Source organism: Neolamprologus brichardi, chromosome 3 (assembly GCF_056152115.1).
Source record: "Neolamprologus brichardi isolate AB-2024 chromosome 3, ASM5615211v1, whole genome shotgun sequence".
In the NCBI taxonomy this organism is placed as follows: domain Eukaryota; kingdom Metazoa; phylum Chordata; class Actinopteri; order Cichliformes; family Cichlidae; genus Neolamprologus; species Neolamprologus brichardi.
In genome coordinates, this window is record NC_142106.1 from 12,616,731 (window position 1) to 12,644,240 (window position 27,510).

General features: G+C 40.2%; 3 protein-coding genes across 5 annotated transcripts in view; 1 reads left to right on the forward strand and 2 right to left on the reverse strand.

The window, feature by feature from the left end:
* The window catches only part of LOC148103525 (cell adhesion molecule CEACAM1-like), a 207,349-nt gene that overhangs the window by 173,497 nt on the left and 6,342 nt on the right, over window positions 1–27,510 (reverse strand). The window lies entirely within an intron of this gene.
* Window positions 1–27,510, forward strand: part of LOC118455958 (programmed cell death 1 ligand 1-like) — a 127,511-nt gene that overhangs the window by 49,334 nt on the left and 50,667 nt on the right. The window lies entirely within an intron of this gene.
* Window positions 897–24,014, reverse strand: LOC148103528 (NLR family CARD domain-containing protein 3-like). 3 transcript variants are annotated; one of them, XM_087838691.1, is made up of 9 exons: window positions 20,011–20,062; window positions 18,060–19,863; window positions 15,434–15,439; window positions 15,232–15,399; window positions 14,331–14,504; window positions 13,992–14,165; window positions 13,502–13,675; window positions 1,602–1,648; window positions 897–1,426 (listed from the first exon to the last, which is right to left on the reverse strand). In XM_087838691.1, the coding sequence occupies exons 1-9, from the start codon at window positions 20,045–20,047 to the stop codon at window positions 897–899; spliced, it is 3,114 nt and encodes a 1,037-aa protein (XP_087694817.1). In that variant the 5' UTR covers window positions 20,048–20,062. The 3 variants fall into 3 exon arrangements, with proteins under 3 accessions (XP_087694817.1, XP_087694815.1, XP_087694816.1); XM_087838689.1 differs by lacking the exons at window positions 13,992–14,165; window positions 15,232–15,399; window positions 15,434–15,439 and adding exons at window positions 20,378–20,456; window positions 23,926–24,014 and having other exon boundaries at window positions 20,011–20,215; XM_087838690.1 differs by lacking the exons at window positions 13,502–13,675; window positions 13,992–14,165; window positions 14,331–14,504; window positions 15,232–15,399; window positions 15,434–15,439 and adding exons at window positions 20,378–20,456; window positions 23,078–23,140; window positions 23,794–23,841; window positions 23,926–24,014 and having other exon boundaries at window positions 20,011–20,215.

Here is a 27,510-nt window from a genome sequence, read left to right on the forward strand (position 1 = left end):
ACTGTTTTCATTAAACGTCAGATTGAAGTGATTTCAGGTCATTTCATTCTGTTTGTTGTTGTTGTTGTTTTTTGTTTGTTTGTTTGTTTGTTTTTACAGTGGAAACAAATTGAGGCCAACTACAGGGTAGGTGGGGGACAGCAGGGATCTGAAATCATATGAGATGTTAGTGAGTGAGAAGTGAAAAAAATGGACTTAAGATGGCTCTAAGTGACAAAAGTTGATCTCAAACAGAAGATAAATCCACTGATTCTTTGTAAAGTTCATCTGGTGCTCACATGAGTCCTGTGAAGGAAACTTTACTTCACTGAATGTTTCTTCAAAGCTCATTTCAACATGTTGAAGTCATGGATGAAAGTGCAGAGTGAGAGTGGATGTGATCCACTCTCAGTCTGCACTGAGAGTGGATCACATGACATCTAAGGTGTGTCATGTGACATGTTCAGTATTGTCACACATGTCTAGATAGTCCCTGATATCATAACTGCTCAAACACTTATCTTGTTGTATCTATGTTGTGGCCAGTACTATCCTCTATGCTGTTGCATGCTGGAGCAGCAGGTTGAGGCCAGTAATGTTGTGGGGATGGCGCTGGACTCCGTTAGGGTGGTGTCTGAGGGGCGGATGTTGTCCAAGATAAAGACAATGTTGGATAACACCTCCCACCTGCTGCATGACATGCTGGCTACTCACAGGAGCATGTTCAGTGACTGAGATTACCAAAAAGCATCACTGAACGACACAGGAAATCATTCCTGCCTGTGGCCATCTCCCTGTACAACTCCTCCATCTAACACACTGTAAACACTGCAATAGTTACACACTGTTTGCACACGCTCTTTTCTACTCAACAGTCAGAGTGTTTCTCCAACAGGAGGACTTTCTTTACACTCAACTCAGCACAGACACACTGACGAACCAGGAGACCTGAACCAAAACCCAGGATAGAGAGTTTCAGTGAATGTGGTGTTGAAGGTGTGGAGGTGGATCAGAGTGTCAGAGGAGACTCTGTAGAAGGACAGAGTGCCAGCAGGACAGTTCACATACACTGCTACTCTGTTAGATACAGGGGAGGAGGAGGAGAAGGATTTTTCTGTCTTATTGTGCCTGACAGAACAAGGACGATCATCAGAGCAGATGAGACTCCAGGACTGATCATTCCATCCAAACAAACAGTCAGTACTGTCTCCTTTCCTTCTGATTTTTCTGGAACTCACTGATATCTCAACGTCTCCTCTCCACTCGACCTCCCAGTAACAGCGACCAGTCAGACCATCTCTACACAGCAGCTGTTCATAAACATCAAATCTGTCTGGATGATCAGGATATGACTGAACCTCCTCAGCATGTGTCACCTTCCTGTTGTTGTCAGACAGTTTGAGGTTTGTGTGTACTGTGTTTGTGTTGATTGTGAGTTGACAGGAATCTGATGGAGAGAACAAACACAATCCAGCTGCAGTTACTGATCCATCATCTGTTCATTGATTGACACTTTGATGATGACTCCTGACATCAGAGATGTGAATGAGTGATGTGACAGTTTGAAGATGGTTGAATGTGTGCCGCTTTGTTTTTATGAATCACATTAAAAACACACTTACACTTCCTCAGACCTGGCTTCAACCATCGGACTCCAGCAGGCTCCACCCTGAAAGGAGAAGGGGGATCAGACCAGCACAGTCTCTTTCAGCATGCACACATGGACATTACATGGCTGTCATACACATACTGTTAGACACTGATAAAGGAGCAGTCCAACATTGTCACAAATATACTTCAATCTTTACGTGATTATCTGGACTGATTCTGGATCTGTAAATTTATCTTAATTTACTCAGATTTTGACGACTGGAGGTCCATAGTGCGTCAAACAATGATTTTATTAAAACACATATGGGAAGCCGAGCACGATCACTCACACAGCATCGATCTTCTTCGAACAATAAATGGGGTGTCATATATATACGAAAATAGTGCGTCACAAGCAGTTAATCAACAAGCATAAGTTCCAGTAAGTTTCCAGAGATCCTAGGACATATTCTAAAAAAGAGCATTTCCTTCCTTTGTTCCTCCACTATCGCCAGATGCTTCCTGTTATTTCACTTCACTTATCTGTGGAATTAAACTGTCACGTATGCAGGTACAACTTGCAGTTTTGAGCAAAACATAGTACATATGTATGTGCGCAGGCACCCTGTGTGTGTCCTGACCTCAGTGCATGACCTTACTTGACAAACAAAGACATTTCAGAAGCATACTGCCTGACTCCGTTTGAGTCATGTGTTACCAGGCAGACTCCAGTGCAACATGAGGGCACACAGGCCTTTATTCTATTTCTATATAATATGTGGTGAATTGTAAGCATGTAGGCAATCCTTCATTAGCTGTGGGTCACTTTACTCAATAGATCTGTCGAACATCGCGTCAGCCGAAGCTTCAGACCATTAATTAACTTGACCGAGCTTCAACTCTTTAATTAGCACAAAAATGCAATATGTGTATGACAGGATTACAGCTGTCCCTGCAATGAAAGATTATTATGTAATTCAGCTAACACCTGAAATACAGACTTTAATGTAACATTAACAGTTTCCATAAATGCTCTAATGAAGTGATAATGATAAATCATAAGTGATGCAACCGTAATAATAATGGTTATGAATAATAACAGTAAAATAATTTTCTCATCCCGACAGTAGGATGTATATTAGTTAAGAACAGTGTTGGGGAGTAACGGAATACATGTACCTGCATTACGTATTTAAAATACAAAATATGAGTAACTATATTCCGTTACAGTTACCATTAAAAAAGCTGGTATTCAGAATACAGTTACTTTGTTGAAATAAATGGATTACACGGCGGTCTTTTCCTGTTTCATATGTTAGGCTATGCCCTGTCTATTTTTGGTAATTCCACGCCAGTGGAAACCCAAACAAAACACACATTAAGAGGCTCTAATGTGTGTCTCAATCTCGCATCTCATAATGACGTGAAGAAATATTTTCAAAAATTATTATTTAATATGAAGGCACTAGGCAGAGTGTTACAGGCATATGAAGCATGTAAATATAATAATAACCACTGCAGCCAAGAAGAGTGCCTGACGAGCCCAGTTGTAAGTAAGCTATTAAGACTCGACTGAGAAGAGGCTTGCAACATGGCGCCTGTGTTCGGCTTGGCCGCTGTTGCTGCTCCGTGTTTTTGTCGACTGCTTCAGTATATTGTTTTTTATCTTGTCATCTCATCTGTGATATATCATGAAGGTCTAATTGCTACTCGGATCTACAGTTCACATACATTGTTGAGTATCAAAATAAGTATGGAAAAAACTTTTGACAGCTGGCAGAGCTACCACCAGGCTTTTCCTCCGCCGTTTGTCTGCCCTCCTCCCTCTCCTGACTACCGGTACAAAACAAGGTTAAGGAGATCGTCTAGAAGGGGCTGTAGGTCTGGTGTCCAGGCTAAAAGGAAACGCGCCCGACAGAGGGGATTTCTTCCGCTCCATGGTAGAGAACGTCTCCGGTATTTGGTACTGGTTCCCCTCCAGGACGCGGATAAGGCCGATCGGTTACCACCTACCCGGCTTTTCATCACGGGCGAACAGAACGATTACCTGGATCGGCGTCTTGTCTGGAGATGCGGGATGTTTTCACTTTGGCCTATCATTCTACAAGACCACAGTTCCACAGCTAGAGGTACCGGGAGACTACGTCCTCTTTCCTTTGAAAGTCAATTCCCCGTCTGCTGTCAATTCCCTGTCAATCAGCTGTTGATGACGTCAGCCTGTCACCTCCGCTTCAGATCGCTCTCCTGAATGCTCGCTCCATAGCCAACAAATCATTTGTACTGAATGACTTTTTTTAGCAGTAATAGTCTGGACTTCATGTTTCTCACGGAATCTTGGCAGCGGGAGAATGAATTTATCCACCTTAATGAGCTCTGCCCGGTTGGCTGTCGCTTCATTGGGACTCTGCGTTTGGACCGTCGTGGTGGTGGTCTGGTCACTGTTCACCGAGACAGTCGCTTGCAGGACTATGGACTCTGAGTTTTTCCCTTCCTTTGAGTAACAACTTCTTAAGGTTAGTTCTTCAGATATATTTTATTGTGTTTTAATTTACCGCCCTCCCGGCCCCGCTGGTGTTTTTATTAAAGATTTTACAGACTTTTTATCTTCCATTATTAAACTGGAGAAAGTCTTAATGATTGGGGATTTCAACCTCCACATGGATGATCTTAGCTGTATCATGGCCTCTGACTTTTTATCCATTACAGACTCTTTTAGTTTTATTCAGCATGTCTCTGGACCCACCCATGTTAAAGGCCACACCTTGGACCTTGTGTTTTCTCTTGGCTTAGACATGACTAATGTCTGTGTTAAAGACGTACAAGTGAGTGACCATTCCTGTGTTACTTTTAGTCTTAGCTTCCCACTGTACGCACCACCTTCTAATCTCATGTTCGATAAGTGGTTCATAAATCAGGATGTTGCTTTGAAGTTTTCTAATATGTTGGACCCTCATGTGATCAGTGGCTGCACTGATGCTGATGTTGCTACACAGTGTTTTAATAATCACTGCTTGGAGATTTTAAATTCAGTGGCACCTATGAAATCTGTCATTGCTGCCCCAAAAAGAGCTCATCCGGGGATAAATGATGATGTAAGGAGGGTCAAAAGAATCTGTAGAAAAGTAGAGCGCCTTTGGAAATCAACCAAACTCGAAGTTCACAGGCTCCACCTTAGGGAACTTTGGGTTTCCTTACATGAAACCATAAAAACAGCCAGATCAGGATATTTTTCTCAGTTAATATCATCAAGCAAGAGAAATTCTAAGGGACTGTTTGACTCCATAAACTCTATTGTTTCCCCCGTGGTCCACCGAGTACCTGTGACATTTATATCTGAGAGTGATGAGTTTCTGAATTTCTTTGTGAATAAAGTTGATCATGTCCGTATGAGCATTGGTTCTTCAATACCATCTGTTTGTGTCTCTGGGCCATCTCCCCCTCATTTACTGTCAGTGTTTAACCCAATGACCATACATGACCTTTCACTCCTGCTGGATAAAATGAAAATTACCACTTGTGCAAATGACATTCTACCTGCTGGGCTGTTTAAAAATGTTCTCTCTGTCATTGGCCCCTCTATTGTAGAGATATGCAATGCCTCTCTTTTAACAGGTGTGGTCCCTATGTTCTGTAAGCATGCTGTTGTTGAGACAATATTAAAAAAGAGCAGTTTGGATCCAACTCAGCTTAAGAATTATAGGCCTATCTCTAAGCTTACCTTATTATCGAAAATTCTGGAAAAAGTAGCTGCAGATCCACTTACCACTTTTTTAGAAAAACATGAAATTTATGACCAATTTCAGTCAGGTTTCCGTAAAAGTCACTCAACAGAAACTGCATTACTTAAAGTCTCTAGTGACATTATGATGTCAGCTGACTCCACAGCATCCTTGGTCATGGTTTTGTTGGACTTGACATCTGCCTTTGACACCATTGACCATACCATTCTGATTAACAGGCTCTGGGACGTAGTCGGTGTGTCCGGTCTGGCTTTGAAGTGGTTTCAGTCATACCTCTCCAACAGATCTTTTAGTGTTTTTGCGAATCGGTTTATGTCACATTCTAAGGATCTGACTTGTGGGGTACCGCAGGGTTCAGTTCTGGGTCCTATTCTTTTTCTTTTGTACATATTACCTCTAGGACTTATAATTAGGCAGTTCCCTGAGGTGTCTTATCACTTCTATGCTGATGATATTCAGCTCTATTGCTCTTTTAAGCCGATGGAAGTCCATAAACTGTCCTCTTTAATTAAATGTTTAGCTTCCATTGAGCAGTGGCTTGGTGACACCTACTTATAGTTGAACTCTGAGAAGTCAGAAAGATTAATTATTGCCCCCGACAACCAAATATCTCTAATCAAACAGCATCTTGGTTCTCTTGGCTCATCTGTTCACCTAAGCCTCAGGTACCTTGGCGTGATGTTTGATTCTGCCACGTCCCTAGAACAACACTCTCGCCAGTTAATTAGGAACTGCCTCTTTCAGCTAAGAAACATCTCCAAACTGCGAACTTTGCTGTCTAAATCTGAGTTAGAAATGGTTATTCATGCTTTTATTTCTTCTCGCTTAGATTATTGTAACAGCCTTTTTCTTTGTTTGAGCAAAAGGAATCTTGACCGTCTCCAGGTAGTCCAGAATGCTGCTGCAAGGCTTTTAACTAAGACACGAAAAAGAGAGCACATTATACCAGTGTTACGTTCATTACACTGGCTTCCAGTACATTTCAGAATTAATTTCAAAATCTTGGTACTGACTTTTAAAGCTTTGAATTGTGATACCCCTGCTTACATTTCTGATCTTTTAGAACCCCACGCTCCCTCTCGCAGCCTGAGATCTTCTAATCAAAGGCTGTTGGTAGTCCCTCGAACATATTTCAAAACCAGAGGTGATAGATCTTTTAGAGCGGTGGCCCCCAGGTTGTGGAATGCTCTCGCTCCATCATTACGTTGCCTTGATTGTATTTATTCTTTTAAAAAGCAACTTAAGACTCATTTATTTAGATTGGCTTTTAATTGGATTTGTGCTGTGTGTTTTATTATTAATGTATTTTATGTATTTCTGTTTTATATTACTGTGAAGCACTTTGTGGTTTTTATCCTGTGAAAAGTGCTATATAAATAAATTGATTTGATTTAATTTTACACTGTGTGTTGTGTTTTCCTCCGAAACAATAAGCTCCATTGGAGCAGCCTTTCAACGCCTCTCTCTGTCTCTCGTTAGCAAAGTTGACCCAGACAACAAAGTAAAGCTAGTTTTCAGCTACGAGCCCAACATGAAACCCGACATATTAGCCAGAGGTCCCTTTACTACAGTTCGGAACCACGGACCTGTTTGATATACGCACGGAATAGCTTTCTATACAAGATCGCTGCTAAAAGTGCAGCCTTACCTAATGTCCACCTGCTGTTACTCATTTTATATTAAGATTTAAAAATCTAATTGGTATTGGTATGGCGAGTAAGCTTCAGTAATAGTAATAAATCACACAATAATAGTACATTCATATAGTTGTAAAAAGCATGATAATATATTAAGTAATCCAAAGTATTCAGAATACATTACTCCCATTGAGTAACGTAATGGAATATGTTACAAAATACACTTGGAGGCATGTATCCTGTAATCTGTAGTGGAAATTTTAAAAGTAACCTTCCCAACACTGGTTAAGAATTGTTTTGTTATTTATTATGGGTATGGATAAGCAAAAGATAATGGGGAATTTCATTTTCCTTTAAAATTTGTCTGTCACATCTGGTGTGGCAGACGTGTGTAACATTTATTGTTAAGTAGTATTTTCCCATTCATTCAATTTCTATGTACTGTTTCTTTAATAGACTGGAATTGCACACATAGTGAGCAGTTGCACTTCTTCATTGTGGAACTAGCTGTGGAGTTCAACAGCTTTCATTTTGTGTGTTGTAGCGTACAGTGATAATCAGGCAGATTCCTGTGAGTTCAAGACTGTGTAAATCAATGTTTGTGGATTTGATTTCAACTACAAACAGACTTCCACCCTCCAAACAGTCAGAGTCAGTTTGTCCGTTTTGTATCTGTGTAATTTAATTGCACTATTATTTTTTTTTCATAGTTATCTTGCAGTGTATATATTGTCCTGTGTTCTGTCACTTGGTGTTCACTCTCTCTGCGGTAGAGTATCACTTCCTGTTCCAACACACAGTGGTGTTTTTGTGTAGCTTATCTGCAAAGCAATTTAATTAAAAACTTTTAGATAACTTATTTCATAGTGTAATCTTCACATGCTTCATCCGAAGCACACTCTCTGTGCACTCACTCACTAATTTACTCAATTTATTCATTGTCTTTACTGTTTCACTAGCTTAGCTTGTAGCCTTGCAGCATGGCCTCTTCACCTGTCCCTCCTGCACTTTCCTGCTCATTGTGTCAAATTTTTAGTTACTCCTTGGCCTCCTTTAGCAGTAATGATACTTGTAATAAATGTAGCCTATTTGCAGCTCTGGAGGCCAGGATTACTCAATTGGAGACTCGGCTTCACACCCTTGATACACCCTTAGCTAACCAGGTCTCTGTAGCTGGTGCAGCTGAAGATAGCGTAGGCCCCGCTAGCTGGGGAAAGAGGACGGCTGGGTGACGGTGAGGAGGAAGCATAGTCTTTTTCCCTAATTGGTGACACACCCTCCGGGGATCAAACTCTGGTAACTGCCGATTCTGTTCTGACACATGTGAAGCTAGAGCAGTGGTTCCCAAACTTTTTTTGCTGGGCCCCCTTTGTTTTACAAGAAAACTGTTGCACCCCCCCTCCCACGTGTTCATGCGCACATGCACAAACACATCCTCCAACCATACATACCCGTATTTTGCTCCATTTTGGTTTATTTCACACCTCAAACATTTAATAAACAATTAAGCAAATGCAAGTAATCTGCAATAAATTACAGGTAGTAATAAAATAAACTATTAACTCTTTTATGTTACATCCACACCTACACGAGTATTTTTGACAACGCAGCTGTTCCGTCCACACGTAAACGGTGTTTCGAATCACCGAAAACTGAGATTTTTTAAAACTCCTTTTTTGCATTTACCTGTGGACGAGGAATACAGAGTTCGTCACACAACGTCAAAGGTATGTGCCTTTTTCACACCACGCTGTGCGCACCTTATTGTTTACATGAGATGAATTGCAAAATGGCAGATAGAGACAAAATACTGTTAATCTGACTGTCTTTGGTTTTTACAGGCTTATACACACACGCAGTTACTCTCCCTCTATTTACAAAGGCAGAGGCGTCACGATGTGATTATTTTACGTGTAGTTTTTTTTTTCCTGTGTAATAATATTCAACATTGCTATCAATACATTTTTCAAAAAAATGCCTCTCTGTGCAAAATGGGTTGAAAAACGTAAACTACTGTGAGATACTGTTAATCCGTGATTTAGATAGGGGGAACAAATCGTGGCAGAGTCAGCCTGATATTGTTTGTATCCCACTGTAACTTTACTGTATAAAGAGCTAACATCTCCAAATTGTCAGGAGTAGTTAGTCATTACAACAAGTGTTTGTGAACTAAAAATCTGCTTCACCATATTTTCCAGTCTTTGGCTTAGAATGAAGTTGGTTTGGAAACATATTCAGCTATGCTTCATCTCCTGCTTTGCGTTTCTGTGGCCGCCCCGTGCTAGCAGTGTCCAAGCGTTTTGTTTTTTTCTCCCCCTTTTCCGCACCCCCCCTGCAATGGCTCTGCGCGCCCCCCCCCCCCCCCCCCCCCCCCACACACACACACACACACACCTAGGGGGCGGGCCCCACACTTTGGCAAGGTCTGAGCCAGAGACACCAGCAACCATAGCTGGACTGGCCATCGGGCATACCAGGCATTTGCCCGGTGGGCCGCTGGCGATTTTTTGTTTTTATGGGCCGATCGATTTTTTTTTTTTTTTTTTTGGAAGGGTATGAATGAAAGGTGTTGGATTGGCCAATTGGTCATGATCGACTCTGGGCTGGACCAATTACAGCCGAGGAGGTCGGATGCACCCTCCCCCTTGTTTAGCAATTTTATAGGCCATCCATCGGCTTTGTTACTTCGGAAATAATGGCTTAAACAATTTCCACGACGTAATCCGATAACAACCGATCTCTTTACCCGTCGGCTTCCCGTGGCTGTCATGCAACAGGTGTTGTGCCAAAAAGTGATTGCCTGCCAAAAACTGATTTCCAATGTTTGCGTGTATTTTTTATGTGTAATATCTATGTTGGTAAATAGACTTCGGTTAACAGCATTTACAAAGGGGCTATATATGGAATTAAAAAATTATCTGTTTTTTCAAGTATCTTTACAACTCTGTGTTATTGTACTTACATTATAACCAATCCGGTCCTTTATCCCCACTTTAAATATTTTTACAGAACTATTGTAATATTTGAGCCATTTCTGCTGTCCAACTACTTCTTACAAAAGACATTTTTAATGTTAATTAGACTTTTTTTTAACGGCATAAATAAAGGTTATATAAAAGTCACTGCCAAAGACTGATTGCGGCTTCTACCTTGTTACACTAATGTTGTTTGTAGCTCAATATGACTTTATGTCATCCATGAGGGATGCATTTGACATATGTTTCACATATTATAGCCCAACAAGTGACTTATAGCAATTTAAATACGAGCAATCAGTTTTTGGCAGACAATCACTTTTTGGCACAACACCGGCTATTGCAGTTAATAATACAACAGTTTCTTGCCAATTTTTGTGTTTCTTTTTATCGCTGTGTAACTGAGTTCAATTGAAAGCCCTCATGCGCTAGTACTGCTTGCCACAAGTTCCCAGAATCCTTTGCGGTTTTACCCCTGAATGACATCTTTTGGTGGGCCGGTCTCTAGTCAAAATGCCCGGGCCGATTTTTTGTCCCAGTCCAGCCCTGCCAGCAACCATAGTCAATTGTCTCCCAGGGGCCAGAGCAGGTAACACTGAGGGAAATTTAAAACTGCTGGCTAAGGGTAAACATAATTCAGTAAAATCGTAATTCATGTCGGCAGTAATGACACGTCAATCGGAGGTCACTAAATTCAATATTGAATCATGTGTAACTTTGCCAAAAAAAATGTCGGACACTGTAGTTTTCTCTGGTCCCCTCCCCAATCAGACCAGGAGTGACATGCTTAGCCGCATGTTCTCCTTAAATTGCTGGCTGTCTGAGTGGTGTCCCAGAAACGATGTGGGCTTCATAGATTGGCAAACCTTCTAGAGGAAACCTGGTCTTGTTAGGAGAGATGGCATCCATCCCACTTTGGATGGAGCAGCTCTCATTTCTAGAAATATGGACAAATTTATTAACCCCCCCAAAATATGACTATCCAGAGTTGGGACCAGGAAGCAGAGTTGCAGTCTTACACGCCTCTCTGCAGCTTCTCTCCTCCTGCTACCTCCCCAAAAACAATGCACATATCCCAATCAAATCTAATCCAATTTTATTTATAAAGCACTTTAAAATACCCAGCACAGGAACAAAGCGCTGTACAGAAAATAAGTTAAAACAATAGAATAACAGAAAACAGCAAAATAAATAAATAAAACACATAAAACATAAAATTAAAACAGCCCTATATTAAAACAAAAAGAAGATAAAACAGCATCGAATCACCTAAAATCAACTGAAATAAAAATAAAAATAAAAACCAACATCTCCCGTGGTGTCAAAAGCCAGGGTAAAGAGGTGGGTTTTCAAGAGTGACTTAAAAACAGATAAAGAACTGGCCTGTCTAATCTCTAAAGGAAGCTCGTTCCACAGTTTTGGAGCTTTTACAACAAAAGTACGATCTCCTCTAAGTTTACGCCAAGTCCTGGGTATCTTCAGGAGCAGATGATCAGCTGCTCCTGAGAGAGCAGGTGGGTGTATAAGGCTGTAGCAGCTCAGAGAGATACGATGGGGCGAGGCCATGGAAAGCTTTAAAAGTAAAAGAATTTTAAAATTAATCCTAAAAGAAATGGGCAACCAGTGAAGTGAAGCTAAAATAGGGGAAATGTGCTCAAACTTTCGAGTGCCAGTTAAAAGATGAGCTGCGGCATTTTGCACCCTCTGTAGATGACTAATATATGATGCGCTGACCCCAAAATAAAGTACATTACAGTAATCCAGCCGAGTGCTAACAAAGGCGTGGATCACTGTCTCAAAGTGCTGCCGTGAAAGAATTGGCTTTATTTTTGCCAGCTGCCTTAGGTGAAAGAAGCTAGATTTTACCACTGCCTTAATTTGATTATTAAACTTCAGATCACAGTCCACTTTGACCCCCAGGTTTGTGACAGTTGGCTTAACATACTGGGCCAGGGAATCTACATACACATTGGGGGGTCTCAGTGGGGCTACCAAAAACCATCACCTCTGTCTTTTTATCATAGAATTTTAAAAAGTTAACAGACATCCAAGCCTTAGTGTCATCGAGACACTGAAGTAATGGCTGTGTAAAGTATCTGCCTTTTTTCTTTAGAGGGACATAGATCTGACAGTCATCAGCATAAAAGTGGAAAGCAATGCCGTGCTTTCTCAGTACAGAACCAAGAGGAAGCAGATATAAAGAGAAGAGGAGGGGGCCTAGAACTGAGCCCTGTGGGACATAGATCTGACAGTCATCAGCATAAAAGTGGAAAGCAATGCCGTGCTTTCTCAGTACAGAACCAAGAGGAAGCAGATATAAAGAGAAGAGGAGGGGGCCTAGAACTGAGCCCTGTGGGACACACAAGAGGGGAGCGGAGGACGACACATAGTCACCGAGGCTGACACAAAAAGTTTGCCCCGCCAAGTAAAACACATATGTAAGCCTGCTTTCTTCCATTTGCATAATATCTCTTAAATTAGAAATATCCTGTCTCAGAGTGACACTGAAAAACTAGTTCATGCATTTATTACTTCCAGGCTGGACTACTGCAATTCATTATTATCGGGATTTACAAAAAACTCACTCTCTCTCTCTTTAACTCTCAAAAGCCTTCTGTTAATCCAAAATGCTGCAGCAAGAGTACTGACAGGGACTAGAAAGAGAGCAGATTTCTCCTGTTTTGGCTTCCCTTCATTGGCTTCCTGTTAAATCCAGAATTGAATTCAAAATCCTGCTCCTCACATACAAGGTCTTAAATAATCAGGCCCCATCTTATCTTAATGACCTTGTAGTACCATATCACCCTATTAGAGCACTTCACTCTCGCACTGCAGGCCTACTTGTTGTTACTTGTTGTTAAAAGTAGAATGGGAGGGACAGCCTTCAGTTATCAGGTCCCTCTTCTGTGGGCTGCTGGGGGATTCCCATGATGCATTGAGTTTTTCCTTTCCAGTCACCTTTCTCACTCACTATATGCTAATAGGCCTCTCTGCATTGAATCATATCTGTTATTTATCTCTGTCTCTCTTCCACAGCATGTCTTTATCCTGTCTTCCTTATGTTAATTAAATTTACAATAACACTTAGCGTTATGCTGTTCTTGTTAGGTTCTACTAGAGTTAGCTTTATTAACAATTTACTAATGATTCGTTTTTCAACTTTTGGTCAAGCTAGGTAAACAAATTGCCCTGCTTCCAGTCTTTTTATGAAGTTAGGCTTATCTTGTCAGAGGCATGTTTCTATAGAGAGATTAATCTAATTAATAATTAATTAATCTAATTTGAATCCAGTCGAACAGAAGATGATTTTTCTTTAAAATGACTGAACTATTAAACATGCAGATATTGATGCAAATTGTGAATGTGTGAAGAACAAAAGACAGTTATCCTGTGAAAAATGTCTCTTTGGAAACTCCCCTACATTAATATCTTAATCATTGTGATAGATTAGTGTTTCTGTTCCTGAAAATATTTCTTTAGTGTTATTATTCATGTCACATCCATATAAAAACAAACAAAGAGTGAAGGACACAGGAAATGTTTCCAGCTTTTCCGCCTCTATCAGACATTCTCTCCATACCTGAGAGTGTCCAGTCTCCAGCGTAGATCCTTCAGTCCAGCCGACAACAGCTTCATACTATTTTTTCCTGGATGATTGTAGCTCAGGTCCAGCTCTCTCAGATAGGAGGGGTTGGATCTCAGAGCTGTGGCCAGAGAAGTACAGCCTTCTTCTGTGATCAGGCAGCCTGACAGACTGCAGACACACAAAACAATCTATCTTTGAACACTTCATAGGAGGGAAGGATGTGAAAGATGAAGACTAAAACTAAAGGATCCATAATGCTCATACAATGTCCTGTCACGTGGCAGCTTGCACCAAAACCATATCACATCTGCTGGAGCACACTTCTGTTTTTACTTGTCTTGGTAAAGCTTTACAGACAGTTCAGTGTCTAATAATCCAACCAAAGGAAACTAAAATATCTGACAATTCTATAAGCATTAGTAACTCATTCAGTAATGTCATACACATTCTAAATGATACTGAGTGGGAGCGATTTAATCCTGACCTGAGAGTTTCTAGTTTACAGTATGGACTTCTCACTCCAGCAGACAGAATATCCACTCCTGAGTCTTGCAGGTTGTTATAACTCAGATCCAGCACTCTTAGACTGCAGGGCTGGGAGCTAAGAATTGAAGACAGACTTTCACAGCTTTTCTTTGTGAGGTTACAGCAATTCAGTCTAGAAATAAAGCAAAAGACCAAAAAATGGGTTTAAAGTGAATTGATAGAGTACTGAAGAGTTGGGAGTTTTATAATACAATGAGGAAACTGATCATTGATGATATGATTTTTTTACTGTAAAAAATTTCATTTGATAAAAAAAATAAACAGTCCTTGATTTGACCTCAAAGTTTCCAGTGTACAATGTGGACTCTGCAGTCCAACAGAAAGAAGCTTCACTCCTGAATCCTGCAGGTTGTTGTTGTTTGCATCCAGCTCTCTCAAACTAGACGACTGGGAGCTGAGGACTGAGGACAGAGCTTTACAGCTGCTCTCTGAGAGGTTACAAACACTCAGTCTGAAAAATGAACACAAAAACAAAAACACTGAAATTAAAATTTATTGATGGTGCAATGACGACTTACTAGATTTGATAACAGTTACTATTATTTCAGGAAAGGCTTGAATTATTACTGCTTTATTTTAAACACATCAGAAATGTGTTAATTTAGTATTATTCAAAACTTGTGAAAAATAGTAAACTACACTAATGGATTGCTGTTGGTGACCATTATTTGCTGTGCTTTTTGTAAAACTGCAAATTATTTGATGAAAAATAAAACATTCTTTGATCTGTCCTCAGAGTTTGCAGGATACAACTTGGATTTGTCAGTGCAGCTGACAGAAGCTTCACTCCAGAATCCTGGAGTTTGTTGTAATTCAGGTCCAGCACTCTCATACTAGAGAACGGAGTGCTAAGAACTGAGGACAGATATTCACAGCTTCTCTCTGAGAGGAAACAGCCACCCAGTCTTGAAAAATAAAGAAAAGAAAAAGACTGGATGCAAAATGTACCAATAGTTCAGTGAAAAAATTAGTACATTTAGCCATACTCGTTGTCGTTTCAGAGGCAGCTAGAATTGCGATCATCTGATTTTACACATTAGAAATTTGGCAATTTACTTGAAAGAGAAATAATACAAATTACTGAATTACAAAACCAAATAGATTAATTTGACCTTTATTATCTTAGTTTTAATTGTTTTATTATAATTTGATGAAAAATAACTATCTTTTTATCTGACCTCAGAGTTTCCAGTGTACAATGTGGACTCTGCAGTCCAACAGACAGAAGCTTCACCCCTGAATCCTGCAGGTTGTTGTTGCTTGCATCCAGCTCTCTCAAACTAGACGACTGGGAGCTGAGGACTGAGGACAGAGCTTCACAGCTTCTCTCTGAGAGGAAACATTCACTGAGCGTGGAAAACAAACAAATAAAAAAATAACTTCAAACTATTTTAATGTCTAACCTAAATAAAAAAAACCCAAAATCTATTATGCAGTACAATTCATAGTTAAGTCGGGAACAAATATAAAAATTGCTCAGATGAAGCCAATGTAACGCTCTCAATGGAAACCAGCAAGTGGCTGGTATATTTTGTGATGCTAGTTAAGTACCTGCTCGCACAGACACAATGCACTGCTGTTTACTTTCCTTCATATAACATCTGATCTTGATCATTGCGCCAGATACAGTTCAATGCCATTTATTTAATATACTGGACTCTGGTGCAAAACCCAGATCATTCTCTGTCTGAGGGACTGTCAGAACTTCTAGGCTTACAAAGTTTCACATGTTTTTTATGTATTTGATCTGTGCAAATAAAATCACCATTTCTGTCTAACTTAAATGTTCCTTTTTTAGTCCTACATAATGAGGTTCATTTTTATTAAAATATTCTTTATATTCTGTTAGAATATAAACATGATCAACTTAACAACATGTTTATGTTATACAGTGCCTTGAAAAAAATATTTATGCCCCTTGAACCTTTACACACCTTTTTATATGGGCTGGCCAGGGCACTCTGTCATGCCTGCAACTGGAGCTGAATTCTGTGGCATGGATTTTAACTGGCAAAAGAAAATTTGAGCATATTATTCTGGTTCTGGCCTCCTTAGACTGGCTTCCAATTGAATTTAGAATCTATTTTAAGATCCCTTTACTGGTTTTTAAGTCCTTAATTGGTCTGGCGCCTGTATATTTGTTCGATCTGCTGAAGCCCTATGTCCCCCCTCGTTCACTCTGGTCAGCTGAGCAGCTGTTGCTCTCAGTTCCTAAACAGTTCTAAGCTGAACCTTAGAAGATACCAAACATTCTCTATTGTGGCCCCAAAGCTTTTGAATGATCTTTCTCTTCATATTAGGCAATCTACATCAGTGGTAGTTTTTCAAGCTCGTTAACCTGCTAAGACCCAAACTCTTTCATGGCATGCATTTTTAATTTCTCTTTGCTATTTGGGCTTATTGGGACCTGATGAATGTAAAAACAGAATTATCTTTTTACCTGATTTTGCTCTACAAAGTCTGATATCCACATATGAGAACAATTATTTTAAATTTTGATAAAAGAGTGGCTTGTGTGTGTTTGTCAGAGTCATCGGAGGGGGGAGCGTGGTATGATTTTTTTTAAAAAAAAAAGAAAGAAAGAAAAAAAGGACACTTGGACACTGCTAGCATAATGGACAGTTTTTTGACAGCGCTTCCACACAAACACAAAGCAGGAGATGAAGCATCGCCAAATATGTCTTTGGCTTGGAACTTCCTTCCAAGCCAAAGACTAGAAAATATGGTGAAGCATATCTTCCCTTTGGTTTCACCTGCACAAGTGCCAAGGTAGGTCTCCCCGACAGATTTTGTTTTCCCTGCGCTGGGAGCATGCGCTGGGCTCTCCAAATCACGGACAAACAGTATCCCACATTCTTGATTTTTAGTTCACAAACACTTCTTGTAATGACTAACTACGCTTGACATTTTGGAGGTTTTAGCTCTTTATACAGTAAACTTAGCATGGGATACAAATAATATCAGGCTGATCCTGCCATGATTTGTTCCCCCTGTCTAAACCACGGACAAACAGTATCCCACAGTTGTTTATGTTTTTGAACCCATTTTGCACAAAGAGGCACTTTTTGTAAAATGCATTGATAACAATGTTGAATATTATTAAACAGGAATGGTAAAAAATGGTAAATGGCCTGTATTTGTATAGCGCTTTACTTGGTCCCTAAGGACCCCAAAGCGCTTTACACTACATTCAGTCATTCATACATTCACACACTGGCGATGGCAAGCGACATTGTAGCCACAGCTGCCCTGGGGCGCACTGACAGAGGAAAAAACAACTACACGTAAAATAATTACTGTGTGCATTTATATGAAAACACAAGGTTTTCTCTCACACTATGGGCTGGATATCTATGACAGTCTCTTTTATTTTATTTTTTTTTTTTCATTTTCTTCATTCTCAGTTAGAGACTTGAAGGAGTTCTGCATCATTCACCCTTCTTCATAAGGGTGAAGCATCGGTCGCTGTAATCTTGGAGAGTGTTTAATTCTGAGCTAAAATTCTGTTTTGTTTCCCGCGAACTCTCTGGTGTCTGACGTAACCTACAGCATTTTATTTACTATCACTTCTGTCACATACCTCACTTTTTCTTTGGATGTGTCCTTAAACAATTAATGGCTGCAAAGAAGATTGATTCAAAATTCCTCCACAGTAATGTGAAAGCGCCATTGCCAGTTTTCAAGAGTGCTTCTTGGATTACTTTTTGCATATTGGGCCAAAACGGTTTTAAAATATTTTATTAGGAAATAAAAGCCATCATACTTTAAAAAAATACATTTTGTATTCACTTAAGTTATTTTTGTCTAATATTGCAATTTGTTTAATGACGCAAAACATTTAAGTGTGAAAAATATAAAAACAATAAACCAAAAAAGAAAGAAATCTGTCTGCAGCTGTTGACAATCATTAAAATCACTTTTTTAAGGGTAAGATTGCACATGTTGTTTTTTTCTTGTCAAGTAGAATTTAAGGGATGAAGGGAAAAAAGCAAAACACATGACTCACAGAGCTTTGTTGGAGGCTTTGACCACTGGCAGCAGCCTCAGAAGAGCCTCCTCTGAAGCAGAGTATTTCTTCAGGTCAAACACATCCAGATCTTTTTCTGATGACAGTAAGATGAAGACCAGAGCTGACCACTGAGCAGGAGACAGTTTATCTGTGGAGAGACTTCCTGAACTCAGGGACCTTTGGATCTCCTCCACTAGAGAACGATCATTCAGTTCATTCAGACAGTGGAACAAATTGATGCTCTTATCTGCACTCAGGTTCTTGCTGAGCTTCTTCTTGATGTACTGGACTGTTTCCTGATTGGTCTGTGAGTTACTTCTTGTCTTTGTCAGCAGGCCCCGTAGTAGAGTCTGATTGGTCTGAAGACAAAGACCCAGGAGGAAGCGGAGGAACAAGTCCAGCTGTCCACATGGGCTCTGTAAGGCCTTGTCCACAGCACTGCAGTAGAAAGATTTAAAATTTCTTTTTTTTCCAAATAAATTAGACTTCTTGGAGGTTGTTTGTTGTTCTTCCAGCAGATTGATGCCAAAGTTGATGAAGGTCAGATGGACATGAAGAGCAGCCAGAAACTCCTGAACACTCAGATGGATGAAGCAGAACACGTTGTCCTGGTACAGTCCTCTCTCCTCTTTAAAGATCTGGGTGAACACTCCTGAGTACACTGAGGCGGCTTTGATATCGATGCCACACTCTGTCAGGTCTGATTCATAGAAGATCAGGTTTCCTTTATGCAGCTGATCAAAAGCCAGTTTTCCCAGAGACTCAATCATCTTCCTGTTCTCTGGACTCCAGTGTGGATCTGTTTCAGCTCCTCCATCATACTTGCCCTTCTTCACTTTGGCCTGAACCACCAGGAAGTGGATGTACATATCAGTCATGGTCTTGGGCAGCTGTCCTCCCTCTCTCATTTTCAGCACATCCTCCAGAACTGTAGCAGTGATCCAGCAGAAGACTGGGATGTGACACATGATGTGGAGGCTTCGTGATGTCTTGATGTGGGAGATGATCCTGCTGGCCTGCTCCTCATCTCTTAATCTCTTCCTGAAGTACTCCTCCTTCTGTGTGTCAGTGAACCCTCTGACCTCTGTCACCATGCCAACACATTCAGGAGGGATCTGATTGACTGCTGCAGGTCGTGTGGTTATCCAGAGATGAGCAGAGGGAAGCAGTTTCCCCCTGATGAGATTTATCAGCAGCACATCCACTGAGGTGGACTTTCTAGGGTCAGTTATGATTGTAGTTTTATGGAAGTCCAGAGGAAGTCGACACTCATCCAGACCATCAAAGATGAAAACAACCTGGAAGTCTTCAAAGTTGCAGATTCCTGCTTCTTTGGTTTCAGTAAAGAAATGATGAGCAAGTTTCACTAAGCTGAACTTTTCCTCTTTCAGCACATTCAGCTCTCTGAAAGTTAATGGAAATATGAACCGGATGTCCTGGTTGGTTTTGTCTTCAGCCCAGTCGAGGGTGTATTTCTGTGTTAAGACTGTTTTTCCAATGCCAGCCACTCCCTTTGTCAGCACTGTTCTGATTGGTTCATCTCTTCCAGGTGAGGCTTTAAAGATGTCTTCTTGTCTGATTGTTGTTTCTGGTCTGTCTGGTTTCCTGGATGCTTTTTCAATCTGTCTGACCTCATGTTCATCATTGACCTCTGCAGTTACTCCCTCTGTGATGTAGAGATCTGTGTAGATCTGATTCAGAAGGGTTTGGTTTCCTGCTTTAGCGATCCCCTCAAACACACACTGGAACTTCTTCTTCAGAGTAGATTTAAGTTTACGATGACAAACTTCAGCAAGGCTTTCTGAATAAAGAAAAAATATTAGTTCATCTTTTACATAGTTCATATCAGAACGTGGTCTTTTTAAATACATGTTGGTTCATCTCTTGAAATTTTAGTTAATGTTAATGTTATAACCAGCAGCTTAAATCTTTAAAGAAATCATTTTACTTCTCTGCAGACGGTCAGCCAGCTCCTCCTGCTTCATTCTCCTCAGGAAGTCCACTGTGATCTTCACAAATGCCTCTCTGCTGCTCCTCCTCTGTTCATCTTCCTCCCTCTCACTCTGTAAGCATTGTGGGTAATCTGGACTCAGAACCTTCTGGATCTTCTGCAGCTCGTTCTTCACAAAAGTGATGATGTCGTCCTCCAGCCGCTGCAACAGAATACTTTATGAATGACCCAATCGGACTGAAATCATGGAGCCACACATCAAATCTGTGTTGGACACACTGGCAATCCACTGGTCTACAAAGATCAGCATGGAGATGACTGTGAACAGAGTAGATGTAAAGGTAGTTGTTGTACATGTACAGACCATAAATATGGAGTCCAGGTGTGTTTGATGCTGCTGGGCAGACTGATCACTGGGAACCTCTGAGCTCTCCTGGTCCACTCTGTGGATGAGCCATTAAGATTTGATCCACATAAAAAGTCTTCACCATAAAACAAACAAACAAACAAAAAACACACACATCTTGACATGAATTAGATCATCTGTTGGTTGTTGGAATCTTTAGGTGAAAGGTGTGGGCATAGTCATTTCTGCACAGGTACTTGTATGAGTTTTCCTTTCAGATAATAAAATGATGAACAAAAAATCAAATATACAAATCATATTCAAGTGTCCTACCATTCATGTCATGATTAATGACAGTATGTTCTGTTTAGTATTGAAAAAACTCCAAAATCTTTATTCCTTAACTTCAAGTTTGTTTTGGATAACACTGATCACATTTTAAGCTGTATCATCTTACATGTTGGAGAACTCCCAACCAACCTAGAGCAGTCTGATAGAAATCTGAACAATATCTAACATCTGAATTTCAACCAACTCTAGTTCAGTCTTTCTTCATAAAGATTATAAAAATTGCCAGTGTCAGACCAGTGCTTGTAAATGCCTTATCCACACCGTCATTTCCTCCTGATCAGACATTTGCAGCTGATTGTAAATGAGCCTAAATGATTCAGCAGTGTTGCATCCAAGGTCAGTATGAAACTGTGTCACACTGAATAATGTGAAGCTGCAGTTGTAGCAGGAGTAGGCCTCAAAATGACTACAGCTAACAACTCCAACTAGAAATCAAAACTGGCACACAAACCAAAACACAATCAGTACAACTGAACCCTTCAAGTACCACAAACCCCACAGGCTGCAAAAGCAGAGCTGCACAGTTACAGACTCAAACAACAACACTGAGCATGAGCTACATTAGCTGCTGGTTAGCCTCATTTAGAGCTACAAGGGTCAGCAACTGAACATGACTCTGATCTGAATGCACAACATTAAAATTCCCAAATGCTTTTAACTAAAGCTCACATACACAAAGCAGCTTTACAGAGGTCGTCATTACTACCACATGCTGCCTTTGACAGCTGTTTGACACGTCGGCAGTGTTGGGGAGTAACGGAATACATGTACCGCCGTTACGTATTTAAAATACAAAATATGAGTAACTGTATTCCGTTACAGTTACCGTTTAAAAAGGTGGTATTTAGAATACAGTTACTTTGTTGAAATAAATGGATTACACGGCGGTACTTCCCTGTTTCATATTGTGGCGGGTCAGGACTGTTTGGGTTTTGTTTGACAGCTACGTTCTGTTGTTCCAGGCGGCAGCGTTACGGTTGCCATGGTTACAGGGTGACGCTCTCTCTCTCTCTGCGTGTTTCCTGGGTGAGAGAGGTCTTTTTGTTGTGTTGTGCTAAGCTAATAGGCAGAATGCTACAGGTATAGCTCTAAAGAATGTAGCATCATAGGCAGTGTAGTTCGTGCTGCAGGGAGAATGGACTGCTGTACCCGTTATGTGTCTGTGAGCGAGGGAGGGAGTAAAAGGAAAAGTACGAGCTGTCATCGAGCAAAAACGGGAGCTGGAAGCATGTAAATATAATAATAACCACTGCAGCCAAGAAGAGAGCCTGACGAACCCAGTTGTAAGTAAGCTATTAAGACTGGACTGTACACCGTGTTCGTGTTTTCCTCCAAAAACAATAAGTTCTGTTGGAGCAGCCTTTCAACGCCTCTCTCTGTCTCTGCTAGCAAAGTTGACCCAGACAACAAAGTAAAGCTAGTTTTCGGCTACAAACCGACACAGAACCCACCGTATTAGCCAGAGGTCCCTTTACTACGGTTCGGAGCCGCGGACCTTCAGTAACAGTAATAAATCACAGCAATAGTACATTCATGTAGTTGTAAACAGCATGATAATATATTAAGTAATCCAAAGTATTCAGAATACGTTACTCTCATTGAGTAACATAACGGAATACGTTACAGAATACATTTTGGGGCATGTATTCTGTATTCTGTAATGGAATACATTTTAAAAGTAACCTTCCCAACACTGCACGTCGGCCATCTTACTCTAGAGCTTTCTCAGTTTCCTGCCCACCTTAAAAGTTTGTCTAACTTTAAGCTGTTTATCTGCAGTGGACTCTGCAGCAGCCACCAGCTAACGTAACTCAGCAAGTCAGACAGCAAAGCCTGTGTGGACACATGGATGATGATAGTCTCCAAAATTTACAACAAAAAGCTTCAAATTTCTCTTTCTGTCAACAGTTCAGTGAGCAGAAGTAGAACTGATCTTCAAGAGGCACAAACAAAGACAGGAAACTTTCTTTTTAGCTTTTCCTTTTTTTAGCAGATTACAGTTTGATTTTTATTTGATGGATTTTCAGAAATGTGGAAAAAAGGGAGATTGACTTTAGTTTTTAAAATTTAAAATAATAACCAGTGTTTGAGTCATTATGATGCTTTGAGTTTTATGAGTAAAAGTTAAATCTGTGCAGCAAAGTTAGTGTTACCTCCTCTAACGTCCTACAACATACAGCACAACATGAATGATGGAAGAAAACATAAGCACGAGCTTTATTTCCTGTTTGCTGAAGAGGATTTTCAGGAGCTTAGAAACCAAATGCTTGTTTTTAAGAGACTGAGGGAATGACATGGTTGCACTGCAGTTTATAACAACATCAACATCAATCTGTTGTCAAAGAGTTAATGTTACCAACAACTCACCTCTCTGCAGCAGATTCCTCCTGCAGTTTAAAATTAATGGGTTGACTTTTAGACCGGTCACTCCTTAAGAACACACAGCTGGGTCCAGATTCAATTTTCAGTTTCTGAAGGATCCTGACAATTGAAGCACAAATCTTTAATCAAGGACTGATCACATAAAATAAAATGCTTACAGAATTTTAGACATTATAATAGTGACTTTAAGTTACATCTTTCTTGATGACTGTTTTTGTTGAAATCTATTAATGACATAATTCAACACAGTGTTCATACAGCTGGGTAGCTGTCCAAATTCAGGTATACCATTGATCCTGTGAGTGAAGTGTTTTTCATTTACAGCCACAGAAGCTGATGAAGACTTAGAATACCTTCATCATGACAAAGAGAAACTGATTTGCAGGCTGATCATGAGCAGACAGAAACTCTACACTAGTGATGGTAGGGTAAAAACAGAGGTCCACCCAGAGGTAAACACAGCAATTTACACTGTGCAGGACTATTGATGATCCTATGAGCAGCAAGAGTACATGCTGGACATTTTTATAGAATAAAGGAATTCCTCACTCAGTGACCTGCTTTGAGACGCAGTTTAAAGACCAGGAAACAACATCAAATCAGACACCAAACTGACATCAAGGAGTTTATGTCGCTAATAGCTCACCTCTCTGCAGCAGACGCCTGCTGGTCTTTAAAATTAATAAAAATGTTCATTAGACTGGTCACTCTTTAAGGACACACAGCTGGGTGGAGGTCCAGGTTGGTTCCTGTGGATAATGATGGAGCAGTGATGTGAGTGCTGAGCTGTGACATGGAGAAAAGTCATGGATAGTTAGAGATGGTCATCTCACCTCTGAGCTTTGGTCTGACTCTCATGTTCCCCACACAGAGTAGTTTCAGAGGGAGGGACTCCCTCCTCTCTGTCCCCACACTGATCCATGCTGCTGAATTCACATCCACATCAGTTCACACACACTTTCTACCTTCACCTGCAGAGGAAACACAAATCATTCATGTGCACATCAACTGTCAAGATCAGTTGACTCCACTGTGTAGTACTCATTTAATATGTTTGGAAACTCACCTTAGGATTTAGTGTAAGGAAGGCATCAGGTGTAAAACTCATAGTTAAATTAAAGTGGTGGGCTTGCTCATTTTGGCAGAAGTAAATTGATTTCAATAATAAATTAATTGCAGTGTTTAGGCTGTCATTTCTAGCATCTACATGGATGTTAACATCACCTAGTATGATTATTCTATCTGAACTCACCACTAAATCAGATTAAAAACTGAGCATTAGCTGGGTGCATGATATATAACAAATAAAATGATTTTTTTGACTTTCACAGTTAGGGTGCAAAAGGCAAAGATTCAAGCTTTTCATATGCTGTATCCAAGTTTTTGTAAGGCATAGCGAATATAAGGTGAATATGTTGATCAGTGTAGTGTAGTGAGGGTGTGCTGGGAACGCCTAGCAGCAATGTTCCCTCTAAGCTGTGTGCGTGAACAATCGTGCACTGCTGACACGTGCACAGAAAATCTGCGTTGCACACAACAACAACAAAAAATCCAACCTGAATTGAAATTAAAATAAATACATAACAATTCATTTTATGCTATTTTGTAGTGTGAGTCAGTAAGTGACCAGTGACTGCAATTCACATTTGTATATCCACAGCTAATCAACACCATTGACAAGCTATTACAGCGTCCTCATGTGCCGACACTGTTGTTGTAGCTAGCAAAGCTTGCAAAGACACGCTAATGACAACCATTGGAGATGTGAGCAGGACAGATGGAAAATTTGACTGAAAAAGTGTGGACTGTAAACTATATACCAGTTTTTAAGTTGTGTAAAATGTGGCCATGTAAAACCAGAGTTATAATAAAAAAATACATGTAATAATTTTTCTTCCTGAATACTATCGTTGTTTATATTTACTGCCGGAAGAAATGTTAAAAGTACCTGTTGGAGTCAAATTGTTAAATATTGTCATTGCGTTACTTAAATTTGTCATAGTTCAAACTATAGGATCAAAGACATTCCTTTGTCTCTGACCACCTCTCCAGCCACTCTGTTGGTGGGGAGGCTGAAGTGTTTTACTATAGGCACATCCTATCTGAAAGTTCTGTTTCTTGTGTGGTAAGCTTCCTGCTTTTATTACACTTTTGGTGAGCAGGAGGTCACACAAACGCACACCCAAACACATTCTCATACTCACACACACACACATTCTCACACATGCATAAACATACACGCACGTGCTTACAAGTGCACACACAGTGCCTCGTCTTTTGTAAGCATGGGGGGGGGGGGGGGGGGGGGGTTTACAGTGGGAGGTGCTTGTGTGTACTGTAACTGTTGTGTAAACTGTGTCATGGAAATAAAAGGCTGTGAGGAAGGCTACTTAGATGAAGTTGGTTTGGAGACAAGTGAGGAGCGTTCAGCTCCAAGAGCTTGGGTTCCGACCAGCCTTGCCTTGCTAGCAAGTAAAAGATGTTCATCTTGTTTCTGTTGTTAACGAGAATAAGTTTCTAAACTAGCGGGGCCTGTGGAAACGCAGACCCAACAGCAGCGTTTTATAAGGAAAGCTCTTTCCGCCTGTGAGCAACCAAACTGAACCAAAAATTTAAATCCAATTAGTCCATTTGGAGCACAGAATGACTCAAAATCCCTGAAATGTCATCACATTTCTGCAGTTTGTCCAAAGGTTGTCCATTCTGGCTCCAGATGGGTTAATTGCATTTTAAATTTTAATTGCATTAATCATGATGAAGGATTAATCTGTGTTAATGCATTAACTTTGACAGCCCTAAAAATAATGTAACTAAACACTTGAAATAAATATAGTCAAGAACACCCCATGCCCCCTTTAGGCTCAGTCCTGCTTACTGCAGATATCACTGTTACATAAAGTACCACGAAGTAGAAGTTACACATTGTGCTTGGTTGATGACCAAATTTGCTGTATGTTGTATTTAAAAAGAAATGAGCTGCTATCTTGAACAAATCAGCCCTTCACTTCTGAAGGAAAAAGGGGCGGGAAGGAGAGGAGGGAGATTTTCATAAACAGAGGATGTAAATAAGAGACAAAGGAGGATAGAACCATTCCTGATCATATTTACTCCAGCTCATGTTTCAGAAACAGCAAATACTCCAAACACTTTCAAAACAAAAGTGTCTCCAGCTGAAGCACAAAAAATGTCAGTTTAATGAAAAGAAATCTTCTTTATTTTAACTGCAGCTTCTCAAAACTCTGCCCTAATGAACAAACATATCATTTTATCTCTCACACTGACTCACTCCTGAACAATGAGGCTTTGCAGCATAGTTGTGTCACACCTGCCCTGCAGCTAAACTGATCGCATCAGTTTTACCGTAAATAGTAGTGATCATATGATTTAGAAGACAAGCATCTTCCTCGTCAGTGCCCGTCAGTGTGGGACCAAATTATCCATGTTATTAGATTTGTAAGCAGCAGCTGAAACTGTCACATGAATGAATGTTCATCAAACTGTTTGATTCCAGCCAATCAATAATCTATACTCATGTGGATTTGTCTTCAAACACAAGAGTGATCTAAAGTTTGTCTTGATATAATAGCTGAATATCAGGTCCAAACATCACAGAGCAGAAAAAACAGTCAAACTGTTAAATAAGGAACCAAAGCAAACTTACAGTTTCTTCAAACACACACACGAACAACAAGCTCCACTCCACACCTGGACACGGACACGGACACACAGGTGAGTTGCTCCCTGGAAGGAGGCGTAACATAACACCTGAACACTGTGAGAGTGCCACACCTTCATGTACTGATTTACAAATATGCCGTCTGACTGCTCAGGCTGAGTTTAAAACATGTTAAGCACGAAGGGACTTTCTGAGCTTCCTGCTCGAAGGTCACATGTCCAAAATGAGTATTTCTCTGCAATTACAAACTCTGTGTAAACAATCTTGGTATCAAAATAAAGTTAACACTTGTGAGAGTTCATCAGAGGTGTAAATATTACAGCAGATTTTATTGTGTCAAAGTTACTGAGGCTGGGACATTTGAGTATCTTGATTTTTTCCTCATCTAATTTATTTTTGGTTTTGTTTATTTTGTTTATAACCACTTTGAAAATATGATTCGCTTCACATTTAAGTCCAGAAATCCAGGAATCAACATATGAACATTGTCTGTGCAAATATTGATGCTGCTGAAGTGAAACAGTGGAAATTGACATCACTTTTAATGAAGGCAGGCATTTTGCCATTTGGGACATTTTAGCACCATCTGTTGAAATGTCTTAGGTATTGAACAGCAGAAATGATTTTACTTTATTTACATGCCTAATATGTTTGTTTCAGCTTCTACTTGCCGATTTGCATGACTGATACCTCTTTTTAATCATTTGAGCCAAGAGAATAAACCTGGTTTGGTCTCAGCTTT

Bases quoted from the DNA above. Each gene is read 5' to 3' on its own strand.
- LOC148103528 (XM_087838691.1), bottom strand. From the start codon at position 20,047: ATGAAGCAGGAGGAGCTGGCTGACCGTCTGCAGAGAA. The intron at 19,864-20,010 runs GTAAAATGATTT...TTCTTTATTCAG, and splicing joins GGCTGACCGTCTGCAGAGAA to AAAGCCTTGCTGAAGTTTGT. The intron at 1,649-13,501 runs GTATGGAGAGAA...TTCTCCTTTCAG, and splicing joins TGGAGACTGGACACTCTCAG to GGTGGAGCCTGCTGGAGTCC.